This window comes from Lynx canadensis, chromosome A3, assembly GCF_007474595.2.
Source record: "Lynx canadensis isolate LIC74 chromosome A3, mLynCan4.pri.v2, whole genome shotgun sequence".
Taxonomy (NCBI): Eukaryota; Metazoa; Chordata; class Mammalia; order Carnivora; family Felidae; genus Lynx; species Lynx canadensis.
This window is the reverse complement of record NC_044305.1, coordinates 115,376,405-115,399,616: the sequence shown is the minus strand read 5'-3', so window position 1 is coordinate 115,399,616 and position 23,212 is coordinate 115,376,405. Positions and strand designations below refer to the sequence as shown.

The following is a 23,212-nucleotide window of genomic DNA, read 5'->3' as shown; positions in this document are numbered from 1 at the left end:
ATACACACTCTCTTTCTTTCAAAATAAATAAATAAACTTTAAAAATGGATTAAGGATCTAAATGTGAGACCTGAAATCATAAAAATCCTACAGTAGATCACAGGCAGTAATTTCTCTGACATCATCCATAACAACATCTTTCTGGATTTATCTCTCTTCTGTGACAAGGGCAATAAAAGCAAAAATAAACTATTGAGACTACACCAAAAAAAGCTTCTGTACAGCAAAGGAAACAGCCAAGAAAACTAAAAGATAACCTATGGAATGGGGGAAGATATTTGCAAATGACATATCTGATAAAAGGTTAATACCAAAAAAATATAAAGACATCAATTAAATAATCAAATTAAAAATTGGCAGAAGACATGAACAGACATTTCTCCAAACACGTACAGATTGCCAACAGACACACGAAGATGCTCAACATCACTGATTGTTAGGAAATGCAAGCCAAAACCAAAATGAGATATGTCCTCACACCTGACAGAATACCTAAAATAAAAAACTCAGGAAATAACAAGTGTTGGCAAGGATGTGGAGAAAAAGGAACCCTGAAGCACTGTGGGTGGGAATGCAAACTGGTGTAGTCACTGTGGAAGACAGTATGGAGGTTCCTTAAAAAGTTAAAAATAGATCAATGAAACCAGAAGCTGGTTCTTTGAAAGAATTAACAAAATTGATAAACCACTAGTCAGTTTGATCAAAAAGAAAAAGGAAAGGGCCAAAATAAATAAAATCAAGAATGAAAGAGGAGAGATCACAACCAACACAGCAGAAATAAAAACAATAATAAGAGAATATTATGAGCAATTATATGCCAATAAAATGGGCAATATGGAAGAAATGGACAAATTCCTAGAAACCTATACACTACCAAAACTGAAACAGGAGGAAATAGAAAATTTGAACAGACCTATCACCAGTAAGGAAATTGAATTAGTAATCAAAAATCTCCCCCAAAACAAGAGTCCAGGGCCAGATGGCTTTCCAGGGGAATTCTACCAAATACTTAAGGAAGAGTTAACACCTATCCTCTTGAAGCTGCTCCAAAAAGTAGAAATGGAAGGAAAACTTCCAAACTCATTCTATGAAGCCAGCATTACCTTGATTCCAAAACCAGACAAAGACCCCACTGAAAAGAACCATAGACCAATTTCCCTGATGAACATGGATGTAAAAATCCTCAATAAGATATTGGCCAATCAGATGCAACAATACATTAAAAGAATTATTTACCACAACCAAGTGGGACTTATACCTGGGATGCAGGGCTGGTTCAGTATCTACAAAGCAATTAATGTGTTTCATCACATCAGTAAAAGAAAGGACAACCATATGATCCTCTCAATAAATGCAGAGAAAGCTTTTGACAAAATACAGCATCCTTTCTTGATAGAAATCATCAAGAAAGAGGGATAGAAGGATCATACCTCGAGATCATAAAAGCCATATATGAAAGACGCAACGCTAATATCATCCTCAATGGGGAAAAACTGGGAGCTTTCTCCCTAAGGTCAGGAACAAGACAGGGATGTCCACTCTCACCACTGTTATTCAACATAGTGTTGGAAGTCTTAGCCTCTGCAATCAGACAACACAAAGAAATAAAAGACATCCAAATTGGCCAGGAGGAGGTCAAACTTTCACTCTTTGCAGATGACATGATACTCTATATGGAAAACCCAAAAATGCACCAAAAAACTGCTAGAACTGATTCATGAATTCAGCAAAGTTGCAGGAATCAACAATGCACAGAAATCAGTTGCATTCCTATTCACCAATGAAGCAACAGAAAGAGAAATCAAGGAATCGATCCCATTTACAATTGCACCAAAACCCATAAAATACCTAGGAATAAATCTAACCAAAGAGGTGAAAAATCTATAGACTGAAAACTATAGAAAGCTTATGAAAGAAATTGAAGACACACACAAAAAATGGAAAAATATTCCATGCTCCTGGATAGAAAGAACAAATAGTGTTACAATGTCAGTACTACCCAAAGCAGTCTACATATTCAATGCAGTACCTATCAAACTAACACTTGCAGGGGCGCCTGGGTGGCTCAGTCGGTTAAGCGTCCAACTCCGGCTCAGGTCATGATCTCGCGGTCGTTGAGTTCGAGCCCCGCATCAGGCTCTGTGCTGACGGCTCAGAGCCTGGAGTCTGCTTCAGAGTCTGTGTCTCCCTCTCTCTCTGACCCTCCCCCGTTCGTGCTCTGTCTCTCTCTGTCTCAAAAATAAATAAACGTTAAAAAAATAATTTAAACTTTGAAAAAAAAATAACACCTGCATTATTCATAGAGCTAGAACAAACAATCTGAAAATGTGTATGGAACCAGAAAAGACCCCGAATAGCCAAAACAATCTTGAAAAAGAAAACCAAAGCAGGAGGCATCACAATCCCAGACTTCAAGCTGTATTACAAAGCTATAATCATCAAGACAGTATGGTACTGGCCCAAAAACAGACACTCAGGTCAATGGAACAGAACAGAGAACCCAGAAATGGACTCACAGACGTATGGCCAAGTAATCTTTGACAAAGCAGGAAACAATATCCAATGGAATAAAGACAGTCTCTTTAGCAAGTGATGCTGGGGAAACTGGACAGGAACATGCAGAAAAATGAACCTGGACCACTTTCTTACACCATAGTCAAAAATAAACTGGATGAAAGACCTAAATGGAAGACAGGAAACCATCAAAATCCTTGAGGAGAAAGCAGGCAAAAACTTCTTTGATCTTGGCCGCAGCAACTTCTTACTCAACACGTCTCCAGAGGCAAGGGAAACAAAAGCAAAAATGAACTACTGGGACCTCATCAAAATAAAAGCTTCTGCACAATGAAGGAAACAGTCAGCAAAACTAAAAGGCAACTGACAGAATGGGAGAAGATATTTGCAAATGACGTATCAGATAAAGGGTTAGTATCCAAAATCTATAAAGAACTTATCAAACCCAACACCCAAAAAACAAATAATCCAGTGAAGAAATGGGCAAAGGACAGGAATAGACACTTCTCCAAAGAAGACATTTGGATGGCCAACTGACACATGTAAAAATGCTCAACATCACTCATTATCAGAGAAATACAAATCAAAACCACAATGAGATACCACCTCACACCTGTCAGAATAGCTAATATTAACAACCCAGGCAACAACAGACGTTGGCAAGGATGTGGAGAAAGAGGATGTCTTTTGCACTGCTGGTGGGAATGCAAACTGGTGCAGCTACTCTGGAAAACAGTATGGAGGTTCCTCAAAAAATTAAAAATAGAACTACCCTAGGACCCAGCAACTGCACTATTACACACACACACACACACACACACACACACACACACACACACACAATGGAGCATTACTCGGCAATCAAAAAAAAAAAGAAAGAATGAAATCTTGCCATTTGCAACTACATGGATGGAACTAGAGGGTATTATGCTAAGTGAAATGAGTCAGAGAAAGACAAATATCATATCACTTCACTCATATGAGGACTTTAAGATACAAAACAGATGAACATAAGGGAAGGGAAACAAAAATAATATAAAAACAGAGATGGGGACAAAACATAAGAGACTCTTAAATATGGAGAACAAACGGGGTTACTGGAGGAGTTGTGGGAGGGGGGATGGGCTAAATGGGTAAGGGGCATCAAGGAATCTACTCCTGAAATCATTGTTCCACTATATGCTAACTAACTTGGATATAAATTAAAAAAATAAAAATAAATTTAAAAAAGTTAAAAATACAACTACCCTATAATAACTACTGGGTATTTATTCAAAGAATAGGAAAACACTAATTCAAAAGGATACATGCACTCCTATGTTTATTGCAGCATTATTTATAATAGCCAAATCATGGAAGGTACCCAAATGTCCCAAATGTCTGTCGACAGATGAATGAATAGAAGATGTGGTATATGTATTCAATGGAATATTATTCAGCCATAAAAAAGAATGTAATCTTGCCATATGCAACAACATGGTTGGATTCCAGAGAGTTTAAAGCTAAGTGAAATAAGTCATTCAGAGAAAGACAAATACCATATTATTTTAGTCAAATGTTGAATTTATGAAAAAAAAACAAATGAACAAAGGGGAAAAAAAAGAGGCCAACCAAGAAACCGACTCCTAACTATAGAGAACAAACAGATGGTTACCAGAGGAGGGGTGGGTGAGGCGATGGGTAAAATAGGTGGAGATTACGTTTACCGTGATGAACACTGAGTAAAAATGGAAGTGTTGAATCAGTATATTGTACACCTAAATCTAATATAACACTGTACATTAACTCCACTGGAATTAAAATTAAAAAACAAAAGATTTGAGTTATACACACAGAGGAATATTAGTTAGCCATAGATAAAGAGTAAACTCTGCCTTTGAGACAACATGGATGGACCTTGAAGGTATTATGCCAAGTGAAGTAAGTCAGAGGAAGACAAATATCATATGATCTCACATATATGTGAAATCTAAAAACAAAATATAACGACAAAGAAAACAGCAAAACCTGAATTCAGATGCAGAGAACACATTGGTAGTTGCCAGAGCCTGGGGGTTGGGGATTTAGCAAAATTTGTGAAGGTGATCAAAAGGCACAAACTTCTAGTCATAAAATAATAAGTTATGGGGATAAAATATACAGCATGGTAAGTATAATTAATAATACTAGATTGAACATTTAGAAGTTGCTGAGAGTAGATGCTTAAAGTTCTTATGAGAAGAATTATCTATTGTATCTATTGGTAATGATGTTAACTAGACATACTATAGTGATCATTTCCCAGTATGTATTCATATGGAATCAGTTTGTTTTACACCTAAAATTAATGTTTTATATCAGTTTCATTTCAGTTAAAAAAGTAGCACTGCTTTATTGGGTAGCTGTGAGGATTAAGTTCCAGTGGAGTGCTTTTGCTGCTTCTTGTCGCTTCTGTAGTTCGGTTTGGAACATCCCTCCTCTGCCTTTTGCCTCACAGAGGTCCATATTAGGCCTCTCATTTTTCCAGTGTCTCAGAGACCCATACTCTTTCTCTTTATCCCACCACCTAAGCTTTATTTCTTCCTGCTCTTCACTGGTATAGTCATTTTTATTGTCACAAATCTTTCTCCTCTTTTGTCATGAATTCCTATCTAAGTATTTCATTCTTAGCTTTTCCATTTGTACATCTTACCCCCACATGAGTTATAAGCTCCTTATAGAGTATCCTTCACATTGTAGGTTCTTGAATATTTGTAGACTTGGTAGGATTTCTTGAAAATGCAAAATTTAATGAGAACTGATTATGGATTAGAGAAAATGATTTTAGAACCAGTGGTGAATAAGTGCAAAGAAAATTAAGGCAAAAATGTAGGCAGAAAGAAAACAAAACACGAAAATCAAACCAAACTTCAAATGGAGCATGTTTGCAAATGAGAGTATTAAAGCTGGAATTTGCAGGGGGAAATGAAAGGGAAAAGAATGGAAACATCCCAGTCCTGCTTCAGATTATACTAGACTTAGCCTGTTGACAGTTTGACATGACTTTAGGGAATATTTAATATTGCTCTTTGTAATTATTTCTGATAAATGTTTGTTTACCGGATGTTTAGAATAGGGTTTTCTAGTCTATTTAGTTCATTTACAAATGACTGAAGAAAAATGATATTTTATATTTGTAGTGCCAAGTTGGAGAATGGATGAGAGTTTGGAATTTAAGAATTCTTTCACTAAGGTATAAAAATAACAGACTAATATAACGGGTTAGGAAAGAAATCAGTAAGGGTATTTAGATTCCAGGTCAGGTTATAAAGAATTTTGTTAAAGTTAATAGTTTGGTGGAGTTTGCTAAGATACAGGAAATTAAATTTTAACCAAAAATGTCCTATAGTTAGAATTCAGCTGTATCTAATGGTAGTATACACATAGATTTTTATTTTTAGCCAACTTTGTAACCACTTAGTTGCAATTAATGAAATGAAATATTAACCCAAAGATGTCATAAAAAGCCTATTTGCCTGGTACAGAATCACCAGGCAAATGGGCTTTTTGTTCAGGTGTGCCTACACAACTCATGGCTTCTTGATTTTTCCAGACACTTAGTGGCAGAAGAGTTTGAGGCCTTTCCAAAGTATAAAGAGGAGTAAATATTAAAGAGATAGTGATTTAAAAAGTGGCCCATGTTGTGTATTAAATTTAAAATCTCCCTGACCTGACATCATAGTTGCAAAGTAAATTGTCACGCAGTTCTGCAGTTCTAAAACTGCAACATAACAGAATGGTGAAAAGTAGGAAAATCACAAATTGTGAGATAGAATTGTTATGAAATATGTGAAATTGTGAAATACGATTGTTCAGAATGAGATCAGGGAGAAGGGGGAGTAACAGCATGGCCTCTGATGAATGCTTCTATCGGTTCTGTTGTTAAAGACACGCAGACTGAGTGTATGCCAGAAGCTCACCTGGGCTGGGCTGCTTTCCCAGGATAATTCAGACTGGGTGGGGGGCAGCTCCTAAGTTTGGCCTCCCAGAGTACTGACCTGTCTGCCAAAACATTAAATATTTTTGGTCACATTAAATATTTTTTGTGAATTTGATTTACAGAAATAACTGCAATTTTATTTCAAATACCTTTGGTGTTTTCTAAGCATTTTTCTTTTTATCAATCCTGAATAAAACAGTCAAAGTCTACTCTACAACTCCCCAGTAACAACAACGATTATAGTGCACCCAGCTAGTACACATGGAAGTGCTGTAACACAGGGAGGTGTTGATGCAAAGATAATCATTTAGGTGGTCCAACTTTCCATCTTAACTGTGTTTCATTGATGTATTTATAAGGATTAGTAAAGTATACATTGTTGAAATAAAGATGTCGTTGCTCCTACAGTGTTAAGAGTTACCAAATTGATGTGACCTTAACTTTTATTAACAACTGTGTATTAAGCACAAAGAATGGATGTTTTCCTATTTGAGATATGTGCAATTTATAATACCAAACTTTATCTCCTATGAGAAGGAAAATTCTTCCTCTCCTACATAGCTTCCTCCTATTTTATTTTCTTTATTATTATTATTATTATTATTATTATTATTATTACTGTTTGCTTTCTCGTACTTTAAATTGACATTCTCTAAAACTAATATCTTTAAGCCCTGGAAGTCTTTGACTTCATCCAGTTTGGTGGACCCTGATTTTTACTTTACCAATTTCACACTGTATATTAAAAGCATCATTTGCCATGATCAAGTGAGATTTATTCCAGAGATGCAAGGATGGTTCAGTATCTGCCGATCAATCAGTGTGATACACTACATTAACAAAATGAAGGGTAAACATCATATGATCCTCTCAATAGATGCAGAAAAGCATTTGTCAAAATTAAATACCTATTCATGATAAAAACTGCAAACAGTGTGAGCTTAGAGGCCAACATAATAAAGGCTATATATATGAAAAACCCAGAGCTAACATCATGCTGAATGGTGAAAAACTGAGAGCTTTTCCTCTGATATCAGGAATAAGACAAGGATGTCTTGCCACTTTTATTCAACATAGTACTCGAAATCCTAGGCATAGCAGTCAAAGAATTAAAAGACATCCAGATTGGTAAGGAAAAAGTAAAACTGTCACTATTTGCAGATGACACGATACTACACACAGAGAACCCTAAAGACTCTACCAAAAAAACTATTATAATAAATTAATTCAATAAAGTTGCAGGATACGAAATTGACATATAGAAATCTGTTGCATTTCTGTACACTAATAAAGTAGCAGAAAGAGAGGGGAACAAAACAGTTCCATTTACAATGGCACTGAAAAGAATCAAATACCCAGGAATAAAATTAACCAAGGAGGTAAAAGACTGTACTCTGAAAACTATAAAACACTGATGAAGACACTGATGATGATTCAGACCAATGGAAAGATATTTTATGCTCATGGAATGGAAGAGTTTATATTATTAAAATATCCATGCTACCCAAAGCAAATCACGGATTCAATAAAATCCCTATCAAAATACCAATAGCATTTTCCACAGATCTAGAATAAAAAACCCTAAAATTTGTATGGAACCACAAAAGACCCCAAATAGCCAAAAAGAATCTTGAGAAAGAAAAGGGAAACTCAGAGGTGTCACAAACAACCCCAGATATCAAGATGTACTTACAAAGCTGTAGTAATCAAAACAGTACTGTACTGGTACAAAAGCAGGCACATAGATCAATGGGACAGAATAGAGAGCCCAGACATAAACCCATGTGTGTATAGACAACTAATCTGTGACAAAGGAGGCAAGGGTGTACAATAGGGAAAGGCAGTCTCTTCAGTAAGTGGTGTTGAGAAAACAGGAGCACTTTCTTACACCGTACACAAAACGTAAACTCAAAATAGTTTGAAGACCTAAATGTGAGACCTGAAACCATAAGACTAGAAGAAAACAGACAGGAATCTCTTTGACTTTGGCCTTTGCAACATTTTCCTACATATGTCTCCTGAGCCAAGGGAAATAAAAGCAAAAACGAACTATTGAGACTACACCGAAATTAAAATCTTTTGCACAGTGAAGGAAACTATCAACAAAATGAAAAGGTAGCCTAATGAATGGGAGAAGACATTTATAAATGATATGTCCAATAAGGGGTTCATATCCAAAATATACACAGAACTTAAATAACACACACACACACATAATCCAATTAAAAAATGGACAGAAGACATGAATAGACATTTCTCCAAGAATATACAGATGGCTGGGGTGCTTGGGTGGTTCAGTTGGTTAGGTGTCTGACTCTTGATTTCAGTTTAGATGTGAAACTGAACATGGGATCAAGCACCACACCAGGGTCCAAGCTGACAGCATAGAGCCTGCTTGGATTCTCTTTCTCCTTCTCTCTCTGTCCCTTTCCCACTCAATGTGTGTTCTCTCTCAAACTTAAAAAAAAAAAAAAAAGACCTATAGATGGCCAACAGACACATGAGAAGATGCTCCACATCACTGATCATCAGGGAAATGCAAATCAAAACCACAGTGAGGTATCACCTTCCATTATAATGGCTAGTATCAAAGAGGTCAGAAGTAACAAGTGTTGTCAAGGGTGTCCATAAAAAGGAACCCTAAGGCACTGTTGGTGGAAATGCAAATTGGTATAGCTGCTGTGGAAAACAATATGGGGCTTCCCCCCAAAATTAAAAATAGAAATGTAATCCAGTAATTCCAGTACTAGGTATTTTACCCAAAGAAACCAAAAGCACTAATTTGAAAAGATATATACAATCCTATGTTTCTTGAAGCATTATTTACAATAGCCAAGATAGGAAAGCAACCCAACTGCCCATCAATAGATGAATGAAGATGTTGTATGTATACAATGGAACATTAGCCATAAAAAAGAATGAAATCTTGCCATTCGTGACAATATGGATGGATTTAGAGGGTATAATGCTAAGTGAAATAGGTCAGAGAAAGACAAATATCACGTGATTTCATGTATATATGGAATCTAAGAAATGAAACAAATGGATAAACAAAAAAGTAGAAACAGACACATAAATAGAACTGGTGGTTGACAAGATGTGGATGGTAGATATCGGGTAAAAATGGGTGAAGGAGGGAGTGGGAAGTATGGGTTTCCAGTTATGGAATAATCACAGGGATGGAAAGTACAGGATAGGTAAAAGTAGTCAGTGGTATTGTAATAGTATTGTATGGTGACAGATGGTCGCTGTACTTGTGCTGAGCATGACATACATACAGAGTTGTCAAATCACCGTGAAACTAACGCTGTGTGTCAACTAAGAAAAAAATTAGTGCTACTTCACAACTCGAAGAGGAAGAGGAATAAATTTCTAATTGGAGAAATCTCTCACAAGACTTGGTGTCACTAACATCCCAGCCCCACTAGTTTCTTTGGTACAACCAAGACATGAGTTTTGTCGCCTACCTTAGATAAGTGTGTTCATCATCCAGGCTAACAACTGGTTTGGCCTTCCAGGAAGGAATCTCTTCCACAAACATATTTGAAGGTCCCTCTGTGACCCTTTCTTCAAAGGGGACTTCTCGTCAAGGGTTCCTGGTTACTAACTAGACAAATCCTGGCTACTTAATACCTATACTGTAGCTGTTACTCTCACAGCAAACTTTTGTATGGCTAAACCACAAGAAACTGATTAATGTCTGGCTTCTTCTTGTATCTAAATTATAGAAGATTTTGCAGCAGCCTTGTTCCCTGTGTTGTTGCATTTATTACTAAACACCTAAAGGCCACACAGAGATGATGTTTCACCATTTTTGACAGTGAACTGTTTTTTTTTATTATTATTAATGTATACATCTCATGACAGGATGAAAATACCTGATACTTTCTCTGCCTCCTAATAGCCAGTGTCAAGACAAAAGGGAGGGAGTGTGTCAGGAGGCTCTAAGGAAGATTTCCTCCTTCATCAAAGGGCAAGAGTTGATGAAGGGAGGATGGAGCTGCCTCTTTCCTGCTTGGGACATTATTGTTAGAGCACATCATACTTGGAGCTGCCGCAGCTGTCTTGTGTCCAAGAGGATGGCGGAGTAGAATACGAGAGCCTGGCCTCCGAACCAGCCTTGGGGCCAGCTTTATTTTATGTAAGAAACATAAATCCAGATTGTTTATATGACTTACAGATTAGTATTCTGTCATTCATGGCCAAAAATTTGCTTTCCCCATTTCACCACGCTCTAAAGAAAAATATCCAATGATTGATTTACTCATTCAGTACATTTTATTCAGTGCTTACCATGAATCAAAATCTTTATGAAAACCATCAAATGAAATATAGTACAGTATATTAAACCTTTTAGTTCTGTGGCTAGATATCACATTCGGATCTGTGCCTTTTCAGATACAAAGCAAAGATAAGTTTCATCTTAGCAATTCTAGTTGCAAAATAAGTTCTTGTAATTGTTGATTTTATAGTTTCAGTTGCCAGAGTTACTTGGCTGAGATGAGTTTTGATGCCTTTTTTTTGGCGGGGGCGGGGGGTGGTCAGGGAGGGAGGGAAACCCATTGGGAACAAAGGTTCAATTCAGTTAAGTCATGTGCCAGGCTGTATACCAGGATTATACTTCTTTCTAGGATTATACTGAAAACTAAGTAACTTTTTAGGATTGTCTTGAGATCTAAGTAATTTAAATGAAGCTTATGAATTTGTTAGTTTACTTCTTAACAAAACTTAAAGCCTGAGCTGTATGGAAGTTTACAGTTTCTTTGGGGTGGGAGAAACTGCTCTGGGCTTTAAGGCCATCCAAGCAATCACTTACTGAAGTTAATACAATTGGTTACCTCAGTTGGATGTCCCAATTAGAGATGTGTACCATCTCTAATATCCCAGTCAGATTTGCATTGCTTCAGGCTGCTTGGCCTCCCAAATACGAGCTTATGAAGCATGTTTTGATTCTCGGCTTTTCAGTACCCCTATGCCTACTGAAAATGAAGGGATTCCTTTGCTTAAATTAATAAGTAGATTCTAAAAATTACCTAAAAAGAATGCTTTTATGACAGGGTGATTTTTAGGAGAGAGCAGTTAAAGAATTAGGGGGGAGCTTTAGGGTCTTGTGTCTGTTTTGCATTTAGTGGAGAAGCACAAACAAAATAAATCTTTCAGTGGTCAGTTTGAGCCAACTTTGAAAAGAGTACTTTATAATAATAGTAAAAAGATAGGAGAGATGGCCCCAGTGGACCCCATGGACCCTGACCTTAATGTCAATAGAGAACTGGACTGCAGTGCCTTCAGCTGTCCTTTCACTTGTGGCTAAGAGAGGGCTCTCTAAATTGAAATTTTATTTATTTTATTTTTTATTATGAGAAAGGCAGCATTGCAACACTGAGGAAAAAATGAATTGGCTGTTAGATTTATTATATATGTCATTATTAGGGGAGTTTAAAAAAAACTGTGGGTTTTTTTTCTTATTCCTTATCATAAATCTTACAGAAAACATTTTCTTTGTGCTTGCAGTCAGATATTTCTGAGTGTTACACCATTGTGTAATGAACACCAGGCAGGGACATATGATGTAGCCAAGAATTAGAAATGTTCCTCCACGGTACAAATAATGCCAAAACTATATCTTAGAAATGTTATTACTGATAATCTTTTAACTATTATAGTCAAGTAAATGGTAAACGAATCCCAAGTAAGAATATTAAGGTCTCCGAGTTTAGAATGCAAAGCAGTGGTTGTTTATATATATATTTTTAATCAAGCAAAAATTTGGATCAACTAATAGCTGATTCTTAAACACCTTTTTATATGGAATAATTTTAGATTTATAGAAAACTTGCAAAGATAGTACAAAAAATGTTTCTCTTCACCTAGCTTCTTTAGGACATGTGTCAAAAGAAGAGGGTACAATCCCATTAACTACAGATCTCATTCGGATTTCAGATGTCCTTTTCCTGTGCCAGGAGCCAGTTGAGGATCCTGTCCTTTCTTCTGGTCACCATGTTTCCTTAGTCTCCATTCAGTGGCAGTCTCTCTTTATTTTGGTGCTTTTGACAAGTACTGGTTGCATACTTTGTAGAATGTTCTTCAATTTGAGTTTGTATATCTTCTCATGATTAGATGGGGGCTATGGGTTAGAGGGAAAAGCACCATGGAGATAAAGTGCTCTTCTCATTTTAGCAGGGAGGTCCATGATATCAACATGGCTTATCACTGGTGCTGTTAATTGTAATCATTTGGCTTAAGGTGGTGCCTGCCAGGTTTCTCCACCATAAAGTTTCTGTTTTCTCCCCCTTTTTATATATGTTTATTCCCTAACAGCAGCCCACATACAAGGGCTGGGAGGGGGTGGGTATTGAACTTTACCTCCTGCAGTGAGGAGTGTCTACATATTTTATTTGTAATTCTGTAAGGAAGATTTGTCCCTTCTCATTTATTTATTCAGTCATTTAATTATACCAATATGAACTTGTTGATATTTTTTCCTTTGGGTTATAATTTCGTATTATTTATTACAGTGTTGTTGACATTGTATGGCTTTGTCCAGTGGAATATCTTGGAGGTTGGCGTTTGTGTCTTTTTGGGCCTCCATCTTTTTTTTTTTTTTTAACCTTTTTTTTTTTAACTTTTCACTTTCTAGTGGTATAAGATTCTTGTGTTTTCCCTCCCCAGCCCTGGACTCCACATTTCTCTAAGGAATCCTAGTTCCATTTCTTAATGAATGCTATTAGAAACTGAGATCTTAGCCCTGATTGTGCTCTGTATTAGTTTCCTATTAGTTCTTGTACTGTGAGTGGAGTGGCTTAAACAACACACATTTATCATCTCACAGTTATGGAGGTTACCAGTCTGAGGTGACTCTGTTTGGGCTAAAATCAAGGCATTGGCAGGACTGGTTTCTTTCTGTAGGCTTTTGTATAGAATCGGTTTCCTTGATTTTTCCAGCTTTAATTGGACACTCAGTCCCTTGCGCTTGGCCCCCTTTCTCCACCTTTAAAGCCAACAAAGACTGGTCGCATCCCTCTCGCTTACATGAGTCTTTTCCTGCTTCCCTCTCCCACTTTTAAGGACCCCTCTGATTGCATTGGGTCCAGTAGGCTAATCCAGGATAATCTTCCTATCTTAAGTTCAGCTGATTCTTTTTTGCCATGTCACATACTCACAGGTCTGGGAATGAGGATAGACCTATTTTGTGGGGACATTATTCTGTCTATCACATGCTAGTTGTTCTTCTCAGTGTACAGAACTAGTAATGTACTTCACTTAGGAATTCATGTTGCACAGCAGTGGGCTTCTTAGATGTCAATTCATCTAGGAAATTGATTAAATGGGAAATCTTGCCCAGTATGAAAGACAGATTTTAGTCCCACACTAGTGTGAACCCACAAATTATAAGCAAGGAGCCTTATCTCGCCAACCAAAAGCCATCGGTAGGTGTTTCCTTAGTGTCAAGCACGACATCCTACTCTCTGCAGGTAGATAGGTTAATCTCTTTGTGGAGTCTGTGAAATTTGCAGTAAGGCTGGTTTTTATCTTGCAAGTTAAGCAGCTTATGAGAGGGATGTAGACAGCATTACCTAATATAAAATGTTGAGTTCAAAGAAGATAGGGCTTCCCTAACTTTGTGTAGCATTTAACACCCTGACCAAAGTTGAAATTCTGAGAAATAATTACTTGTTCTGGATTTATATGTAAATTATCATTGTGCATAACTGCACCCTCAGTAAATACAGTATTTGCTCATGACTGTTGTGATGTAAGTTTGTACAAAAATTTGCATCTGTTTATATCACTCATTCTCATGTATTAGATGCCTGTGGATAGCATTCCCTTAGGATTGAAGATGTAATGAAGAGAACAATTTGTCTCTTCCATGTTGTTTTTGGTGTCACATTTATAGTCTCATAGTAGATACCATAATGAATTAATGAATACATGGACAACAGTGATACATCAGATTAATTTATCTTTGAAGTTCAGTTTTCATAGGACTAGGTGAGTAGTGCAGATGTTTTTATGATTCCCTTAACTGTATCCTCATTGAAGTGGAAAAAAGGAAAAAAAAAATGTGTAAAGAGCTTTTTTTTTAATCAGAAAGAGTGCATGATGTTAAAAATCCACTGAATTCGTTTTTTTTTAATACAACTCTGAAATTTGATAAAATTTGATAAATTCTCTTATTTAAGCCAAGGAAAACCAGTTTCTAAAATTTTTCAGTGGTTTTTGACAATAGAGTATGCTTGGGGATTACTCTTGTCTGCTTTGAGAAAGAGAAGGCAATGCTGATAACATAAATGGGGTTTTAGAAGGAAGACAGAAGGAGCCATGCCAGCATGCACAAAATCTGTCTTTATAAACCTGCCAGACTCCCAATCCTTGTCTGAGAAATTTAGGTGATGGATGGAATGCCCTCCAATGGAAAAGTATGGAAAAAACAAGTAATACAGACTAATTTCATATGACACGATCAATTGTACTGTTATTTATCTAGCCATAGGCGTGTGAAGTAAATGTCATAAAAATGTATGTTTGAGGATCTCCAGAATGTTAAAACTGTGGATATTGCTTTAAGCACAAAGTATACATTGATGGCAATGACATGGGGAAAAAAATTCACAAGATTGTTCCTATGATTCTTATGAAAGGGAGAAAAACGTTCAAGCTTAAGGGAGTAGAAAAGATTCAGAAGCATTAGTGATGTACAAATGGATTTGAGAAGGCGAAGGCACAAAGGAGATGAATAATCCCATCTTCAGAGGAGAAAGGTCCAAGAACCTGACTGATGCATCCATTTTACTTCCCTTTCTGGGATTTCTGAGACATATACAGGCCATCAGACAAGTTTCATGGCACAGCCCCAGAAGTCTTGCTACAGCTCCCTTTCCCCAAGGGAGCAACAGATATTCTCACTTGGTTTGGAGAAATACATTTTACCTGTCAGTATCATTCAGTCTAGAACATCCTTTATAAATTTGAAGACCGTTTAGAATTGAAATTTGAGGAAAATGCACAGCATTAAAGAGAGTCTAGTACTAAAAAAAAAAAAATGGGAAGTCTAACCTCTGAGGAATATATAATTCTCCTAGAAGAACTTAAACTATGTTTATTTACCTAATACCTTTAAAGAGATTTAAGTATATATTGCAGACAGACTGTTTAGCACACTGGTTGAAAACATCAGCTATGGAGCCAGATTGTCTCTGTCTGAAACTTGGTTTTAACCACTGATTTGCTCTTTGAGTTTCATTATGCCTCAGTTTCCTTATCCATAAAATAGGATAATAATTTTACCTAATTCATAGGGTTGTCTTGAGAATTAACAATTCAGCTTAGAATAATATCGGGCACATGGCAATCATTCAGTGAGCAGTTTTATTAAAATTATTACTCTTCTTATTTGTCATAGCTTCTATATTTTGCCGTTTGTCCATAATAATTGGCTGCTATAGAAAGAATCAACTGTAAGTCTTAAAAATTAAAGAGGCAATTGCTGAAATAAACTCAGTAAGTAGGCCAGATAAAATCAGACTAGTGAGGTAGATGATGAAACCAATGGATTGGATTTTCCTTGAGCACAATGTCAATTGAAAGGAGATGAAAAGTAGGAGAAGATGAGTCCAGAAGTTAACATCTAGCTAACAGAAGTTCCAGAGAGAAAGTTTGAGAGAATGAAGGGGAGAAAAGTGTATCTTCTTAAATACCGAAAAGAACAGTCCCAGTGTTAAAGACTCATATTGGAGGAATGTAACGACTGCTGGGCAGACACTAATGAAAACATGCCTCACCTAGACTCATACAGGTCACATTTCATAAAACTAAGAATAAAGAGGAAATCATGAAAGCTTCCAGAGGGGAAAATTTGGTTATCTCCACAAATCAGATTGATGTCCAGTTTCTCACAAGCCATATTAGATGATGGAAGAGTGTGGGAAAAAAGCTTTAAAATTCTCAGGGGAAAATGATTTGGAATTTCAAGTTTTGTGTTTAGCGAAACTACCCTCCAAAAAGTTGAGGACAAATAAATACATTTTAGGAATGCAAAGAGTCAAACATTTATTGAAAGAAATTCCTTCAGGAGGACTAACAAGGACATAAGATAAAAGAACCAGTGATAAGCAGGGAAGCCAGTGAACTTGAGTCAGGTCTAAGTAATTAAAATTGTTTCCATGAAAAAAAAATTGTTTCTGTGAAGCATAAGGAATGTGTTAGTAATAGCAACTTTGGAGAACTAGTAGATGATTTATACAAATTTTGGAAAAGGGACAAGAGGAAAACATACTTTTTTTGTTTGGAGAGCATTATTGTTTGACTCAATGTTGATATAATTATAGAAGTTTAAATGTTTGTCAAAAATAGAAAGTTGAAAAAACTTTGATGACCATTAAAAGAACAAAATAGAGTATACAGTTTCCAAATCACTGGAATAGGAGTTAGCAAACTGTTTCATAAAGGGCTAGATAGTAAAATATTTCAGGCGTTGTGGGCAGTACTGTCTCTGCTGCACCTGTTTGACTCAGCCCCTGCAGCACAGAAGTGGCCGTGGATAATCTATATAAATAAATGGGTATGGCTGAGCTCCAATCAAACTTTGTTCATTAATGTGAAATTTGAATTTGATGTATTTTTCGTATCTTCTAAAATATTCTTGGATTGTGTGCCATTCAAAGACAGTGGGCTGGATTTGGTCCATAATTTGCTGACCTCTGCATCAGAGAACAAAGGAAGGAGGCTGAGAAAACTTAGTAATTTCAGCTAAAGACAGAAAAGGGGAGAGAGGTGGGCAAGAAATCAAAGTCCAACACACATGAAACATAAATGTCAGGAAAAGAAACAGCAGTTCCCCTAATAAATGTGAATGGAGTAAACTTTTCTAGTAAAGACAGATTCTCAGATTGGGTATATCCTAAATGCTAATAGGTTAGTAGATCATGGTATATCTGCACAGAACAGTGTTACTTAAAGTGTGATTCTTGTAACAGTGACTGTTAGCAAACTCAGGCTGGTCCACTATGAGATAAGGACATAAACAGGGAAGAATAGTAGGTGGGAATTTTTAGAGTGTCGTGACATTGTTATAACTTCCAAGTGTGTGATCGTTGCCCTAGTAATTCATTTTATTGTATTTTATGAAACTGTTAGTCAATAATGGTTAAGGAATTAAAATTAAAACTGGTTTGAGAAACACTAGTAGAGAATACAGTGCAGGTATTAAAAAATGAAGTAGATCCATATGTATAGACACGTTCAATGAAAAAAAGGAAATCACAGAACAGTATACAAGGTATGACTCTTAAGTGTTTTTTTAAAACCCCAATCATACATGTAATGAATTTTTTAAATGTAGAATAAGTCACATCAAACTATTAGCTGTGATTATAAAACAAATTATGACAGGTGGACCAGGGTTGAAAGATGTGGTAATGAAGACATATTTCTTTTTTTTTTTTTTTTAATTTTTTTTCCAACGTTTATTTATTTTTGGGACAGAGAGAGACAGAGCATGAACGGGGGAGGGGCAGAGAGAGAGGGAGACACAGAATCGGAAACAGGCTCCAGGCTCTGAGCCATCAGCCCAGAGCCTGACGCGGGGCTCGAACTCACAGACTGCGAGATCGTGACCTGGCTGAAGTCGGACGCTTAACCGACTGCGCCACCCAGGCGCCCCATGAAGACATATTTCTTGTTTGAATCTATATACTTTTATCTTGTTTGATACTTTTTTTTATAGTAATAGGTTTTCATTTATTGTGTAATGCTTTTTAAATATTTTATTATTTAATGATCTCATGGTCCTTTCAATACTTGTCATTTGAATATCCATATGGAAAATAGGACCTATACTGCTACTTCACATGATATATAAAAATTCATTTGAGATGGATTATAAACCAAAATGTGAAAGTTAAAACAGTAGAGCTTCTAGAAGAATACGTGGAATAATGTCTTCACAACTTTGGAGCAGGCAAAATTTTCTTAAATGATGCACTACAAGCACCAGCCACAAGGAAAAGATTTGTAAATTGGGCTTCATTAGTGTTAGATGTTAGGTGTATAACAAGACACCGTTAAGGGAGAGAAAATGCAAGCTACAGATTGAGGGATGATATTTGGCATATTGCATCTTTGAAACCTAGAGTTATATAGAGTTACTGTGTATGTGTGTGCAAAAAGTTTGGAGAAGCACTTCACAAAGACATCGAAGACTTGCATATGAAAAGGCTGTCACTGTCATTAATCATAAGAGAAATTCAAGTTCAAACCACTGTACCTGGATTAGAAGGGCTAAAATTAAAAGGACCTATAAGACCTAGAGTTGCCGAAGCCATTAATAGAGCAGGTAGAGCGCTCATACGTTGCCGTGGGAGTGTCAGTTGGTACAATCACTTCGAAAACATGCTGTCTACTGAAGCTGGGCATACGTACATCCTGCGATGAAGCTGCTTCACTCCTGAGTACTCAACTCTATAGAATTTAGTGCTTGTGTTTGACAAAAGATACAAGAATATCCATATTAACTTTATTCCTAATAGCTAAGAAATCTCTCCCTCAAGAGTATAAGTTGTGGCATATTCATATAACTGACCGTTAAAGCATTTTTGTTTTGATATTGTGAATAGGAACTTGTTACATTTTTATGATCCTTGATATAATAGTATTATTATAACTTCTTAATCACAATAATGATAATAGCTATTATTTATTGGAAGTTTGTGATAAGTCTTAGTTCTTACAACAATCCCTATTCGGTACATACTATCACGGCATTATGCTCATTTTGACATTTGGAGTCGGTGAGGGACAAAGACTGAACAGCTCTTTTGTGGTAGAGCTATGGTTCTAACCCGGGCAATCTCACTCCAGAGCTACACTGCCGAAAGGCGCTACACTGTGGGCCTCGGTGTCCTCGGGTGAAGGAGGAGAGATGATGGGATCAAGTCCAGTACTGATGGATATGACTGACAGTACAGTGCGTGACTAATAATTGGGAGTACAGCAGCAAGACCTACACTGAAGTGGGTTGTTGGGTGTGTGTTCATTTGTATTTGTAGACTCCAGTATTCTAGCTCGGACTTATTCAAACCAAAGAGTCTTATGGTTTTTAAAATCATTAACAAATGACTTAATGATCCTTTTATATATTCCCAGGGTGCCACTGTCTTTACCAAGTGACGTTTTAAAACTATCGTTTTAGTCGTGTTCTTTGTTTGCAAGGAACTACCACTTACTGCAAAGATACACGTGGCTGTAAGGGAGATGGACTCTTACGGACACCCAAGAGGCGGATCCATAGACTGGCCAGCTTGTGGAGACTAAAACTGTCTTCTGCTCTGGATTACAATCAACTTTAGGCAATTCAGCAAGATTTTTAGATCTGTACTAGAGTGTGCAATGTTTATTTTCCCTCAGCTGCTACTGTCATAGTATCTGCTTTTTTATCCATCCATTTACCTTTATATTGCCAGTGCTTTTTCTCCATGGTCTCAGGTAAAATTCTGAGGGAGAACATTTGATTGGCCATGAGAGTTACTGTGTTTGGGCCAAGTGTTTCGTGCTTCATAGACTATTGAACAGGCTATAGATTGGCTGTCTTAAGTCAGCTATTTACCACACTAGTTTTAGTCATTTCTGGCCAGGAAGGGATGGCTGGTTAGGTAAAACATGGCTCGTCCAAGGCGGGCTACCTCTTTAGGTAGCAAGGTTGATTCGCCCTAAGTGTAAAGGGATTGTGATCACAGTGTATATTCTGGTTAGTGTGTTTAGTACCCATTACACATTTTGTGTTTTCAATAAAATCTAAAGAAGTGGCCAGCATTGAAAATAGTTGAATTTAGACACTGACTGGTACAGAATGGGAAATATGAAAGAGAATGCTTGTATACATGACTTGAGAACAATCCTTTGCTTACTGTTTTATAAGCCTAATAACATATTGTTGTATATCTCTTGTAGGTACCTTGGTTAAAATGGTTAGGATTGTTAAAACTTTGGATGATTTACTGGTAAATATTAGGAAAGTTTTTTTCCCTGCTATTTTAATAGCTAGGCTTGGCTTGAAAAAAAGTTTTTGAGAATTTTGCAAACCCTTTAAGACTATTCTCTGGTATAGGTGTTATTTAACCCAAGGTATATCGTGAGGTGATTAGGATAGTAACTAATCCATAGTAAAAAAAAAAAAAAAATTGAAATACTCAATACTATGTGGATATTGGTAATAAAATTGTATGTAAATACTTGTTAAATTGATTCTAGGTTGGGCCATGCAGGCTGCTGCCTATATCTTCATTCATAGGAAATGGAAAGATGACAAGAGCCATTTTGAAGACATGATTGATTATTTTTGTGACATCCATGAACCACTTCAACTCCTCATATTCCCAGAAGGGACTGATCTCACAGGTAGGTAACCTAGGCTTAGATCACAGAATTTTAAAACATGAAGGAAGTTAGAAATCACTTAGTCTAAACTTATTCCTCACATGAAGCAACTGAACTAAGATTAATGGCCCGCCACTAAGATCACTCACTCAGTTCATCGGTAGCACATCAGAACCTAGAATTCCTGGTTTCCAGACCATAGAATCTATGATGGGCAACTTCAAGAGGCCATTACTGTTCCTCCTTGCCATCCTAGAGCTTTATATTTTTATTTTATTTTTAATTACAGTACTTATTTCAGAGAGAGCTTGAGTAGGGGAGAGGGTCAGAGGCAAAGAGAGAGAGAGCATTTTAAGCAGTCTCTACACTTAGTGTGGAGCCCAGTGTGGGGCTCGATCTCAAGACTCTGGGATGACCTGAGCTGAAATCAAGAGTCAAGACACTTAAGCAACCCAGGCGCCCCAAGCTTTATGTTTTAAGTCTCACTATATATTTCATGTATCAGCTTTTTATATAGTTGTATATGGTTTGTATGGATCCACTGTACACACACACACACACACACACACACCCAAATAGCCAATGAAATGTTAAGAATAAAGGCTAATTTTAAAATCCCCTTCCTGTTCTATATATTCTCTGTCCTCTTTCAAGATATATATATTTATCCATCAAGCCCTTCTTTCTCAACTTTTTTTCCTAAGAAAAACATATGATGTAACCCATTCATTTATTGTTGATTTAAGTTATTATGTTGCCTTTTTCTGGGTATTTCTTAAAAATTTTTTATAATGTTTATTTTTGGGGCGGGGGAGAGAGAGAGAGAGACAGAGAGAGACAGAGACAGAGCGTGAGCATGGGCAGGGCAGAGAGAAGGAGACACAGAATCAGAAGCAGGCTCCAGGTTCTGAGCTGTCAGCACAGAGTCTGACATGGGGCTTGAACTCACAAACTGTGAGATCATGACCTGAGCCGAAGTCGGACACCTAACTGACTGAGCCACCCAGGTGCCCCTTTCTCTGGGTATTTTAAAGCTTTATCCCTGCTATAAGCAGGAAAGGCTTTGCCCTGTCCTCAAGAAAATTCAGCTACCACAGATTTGTGGAGGGCGACACAGGAGGTTATATTTAGGACTTTTGTGCCTTCCCAGTTATTAAACTATATGCATGGGTCAAGAATACCAGTGGATCTCAAGGAATTCTTTACAAGATTAAAAACAAAATAGTCTTTTATTCTTCCAGATCAGTGGTTCTCACACTTTTTAAGACACAGATCATTTTTGCAGATGAAGCCACCTACTGCAGTCTAGCATTTAAGACAGAAGAACTGTTGTGGTTGAGTATTGGCAGTGTGGGTAAGCTTGGACAGGAAGCAGTTCTATAGAATCCGACTCAAAAGAGCAAAATTTTAAAGCTGTTAATAACCTGGCTACTTCAAGAAAGATACAGTAGAATTTGGGAAGGATCTAGTCGATGAAGGTCTGCTGTACGAGAGAAGACAAACTAAAGTCTAAAACTCACAAATAGTATGGAGAGACAGAACATGAACTTGTCTTCCAAATCTTCAAGACCAGATCGAGGCAACTTAAGAGCTACTGAGAAGGGCAACTTTTAGAGCTTAAGAGGGGAGAAGATGTAAATGAACATACTAATTCATTATGTGGACATAATAATTTGTGGAACCTGGTACCTACAAAGAGTTCAAGATGAAAAATATATTTTATACAACTATTTAAGTGAATGGGTGACTAAGCCATAATATGTTAATGAGGAAAATTCAGATATTTTGGGAAACATTCACCGTTGATACCACGGAAGAGATCTTGGATTTACCTGTTTGGATGGAGCTAAGTAAACCATGGCAATTTTTATTCAGTAGTATTATGTACTAATGTACTAATATATGCTTACTATATAGGTTTGATTTTTATAGTTAAAATTCTAAAAGTAGTTGGATCACAGAGAATAATACTGAGGATAATATTGGATGCATATCATTGAAGCTTGAAAATGTATTGTAGCTTGTAGATTAATTGATTCCCAGAACTGAACTATCATTAGGAAATTACCATGGACACATAGCCATATTTAAATCTTATAATAGTTAAGAATGTAATACTTTGGGGTGCCTGGGTGGCTCAGTCAGTTAAGCATCCAACTCTCTCGGCTCAGGTCATGATCTCACGGTTTGTGAGATAGAGCCCCACATCGGGCTTTGCACTGCCAGCGTGGAACCTGCTTGGGATTCTCCTCTCTCTCTGCCCCTCCTTCGCTCATGCTTGCTCTCTCTCTCTTTCAAAATAAATAAACTTTAAAAAAAAGAATGTAGAATATATTTGGGTGTTGAAATATCAGCCATATGATAAAA

At 36.8% G+C, this 23,212-nt stretch overlaps 1 protein-coding gene across 1 annotated transcript in view; it reads left to right on the top strand.

Moving 5' to 3' along the window:
* LCLAT1 (lysocardiolipin acyltransferase 1) overlaps positions 1 to 23,212 on the top strand; it is a 183,454-nt gene that overhangs the window by 86,900 nt on the left and 73,342 nt on the right. Inside the window, exon 4 of the mRNA XM_030311367.1 lies at positions 20,720 to 20,866. Coding sequence (XP_030167227.1) covers positions 20,720 to 20,866 — 147 coding nt within the window. The remainder of the gene's footprint in view (positions 1 to 20,719; positions 20,867 to 23,212) is intronic.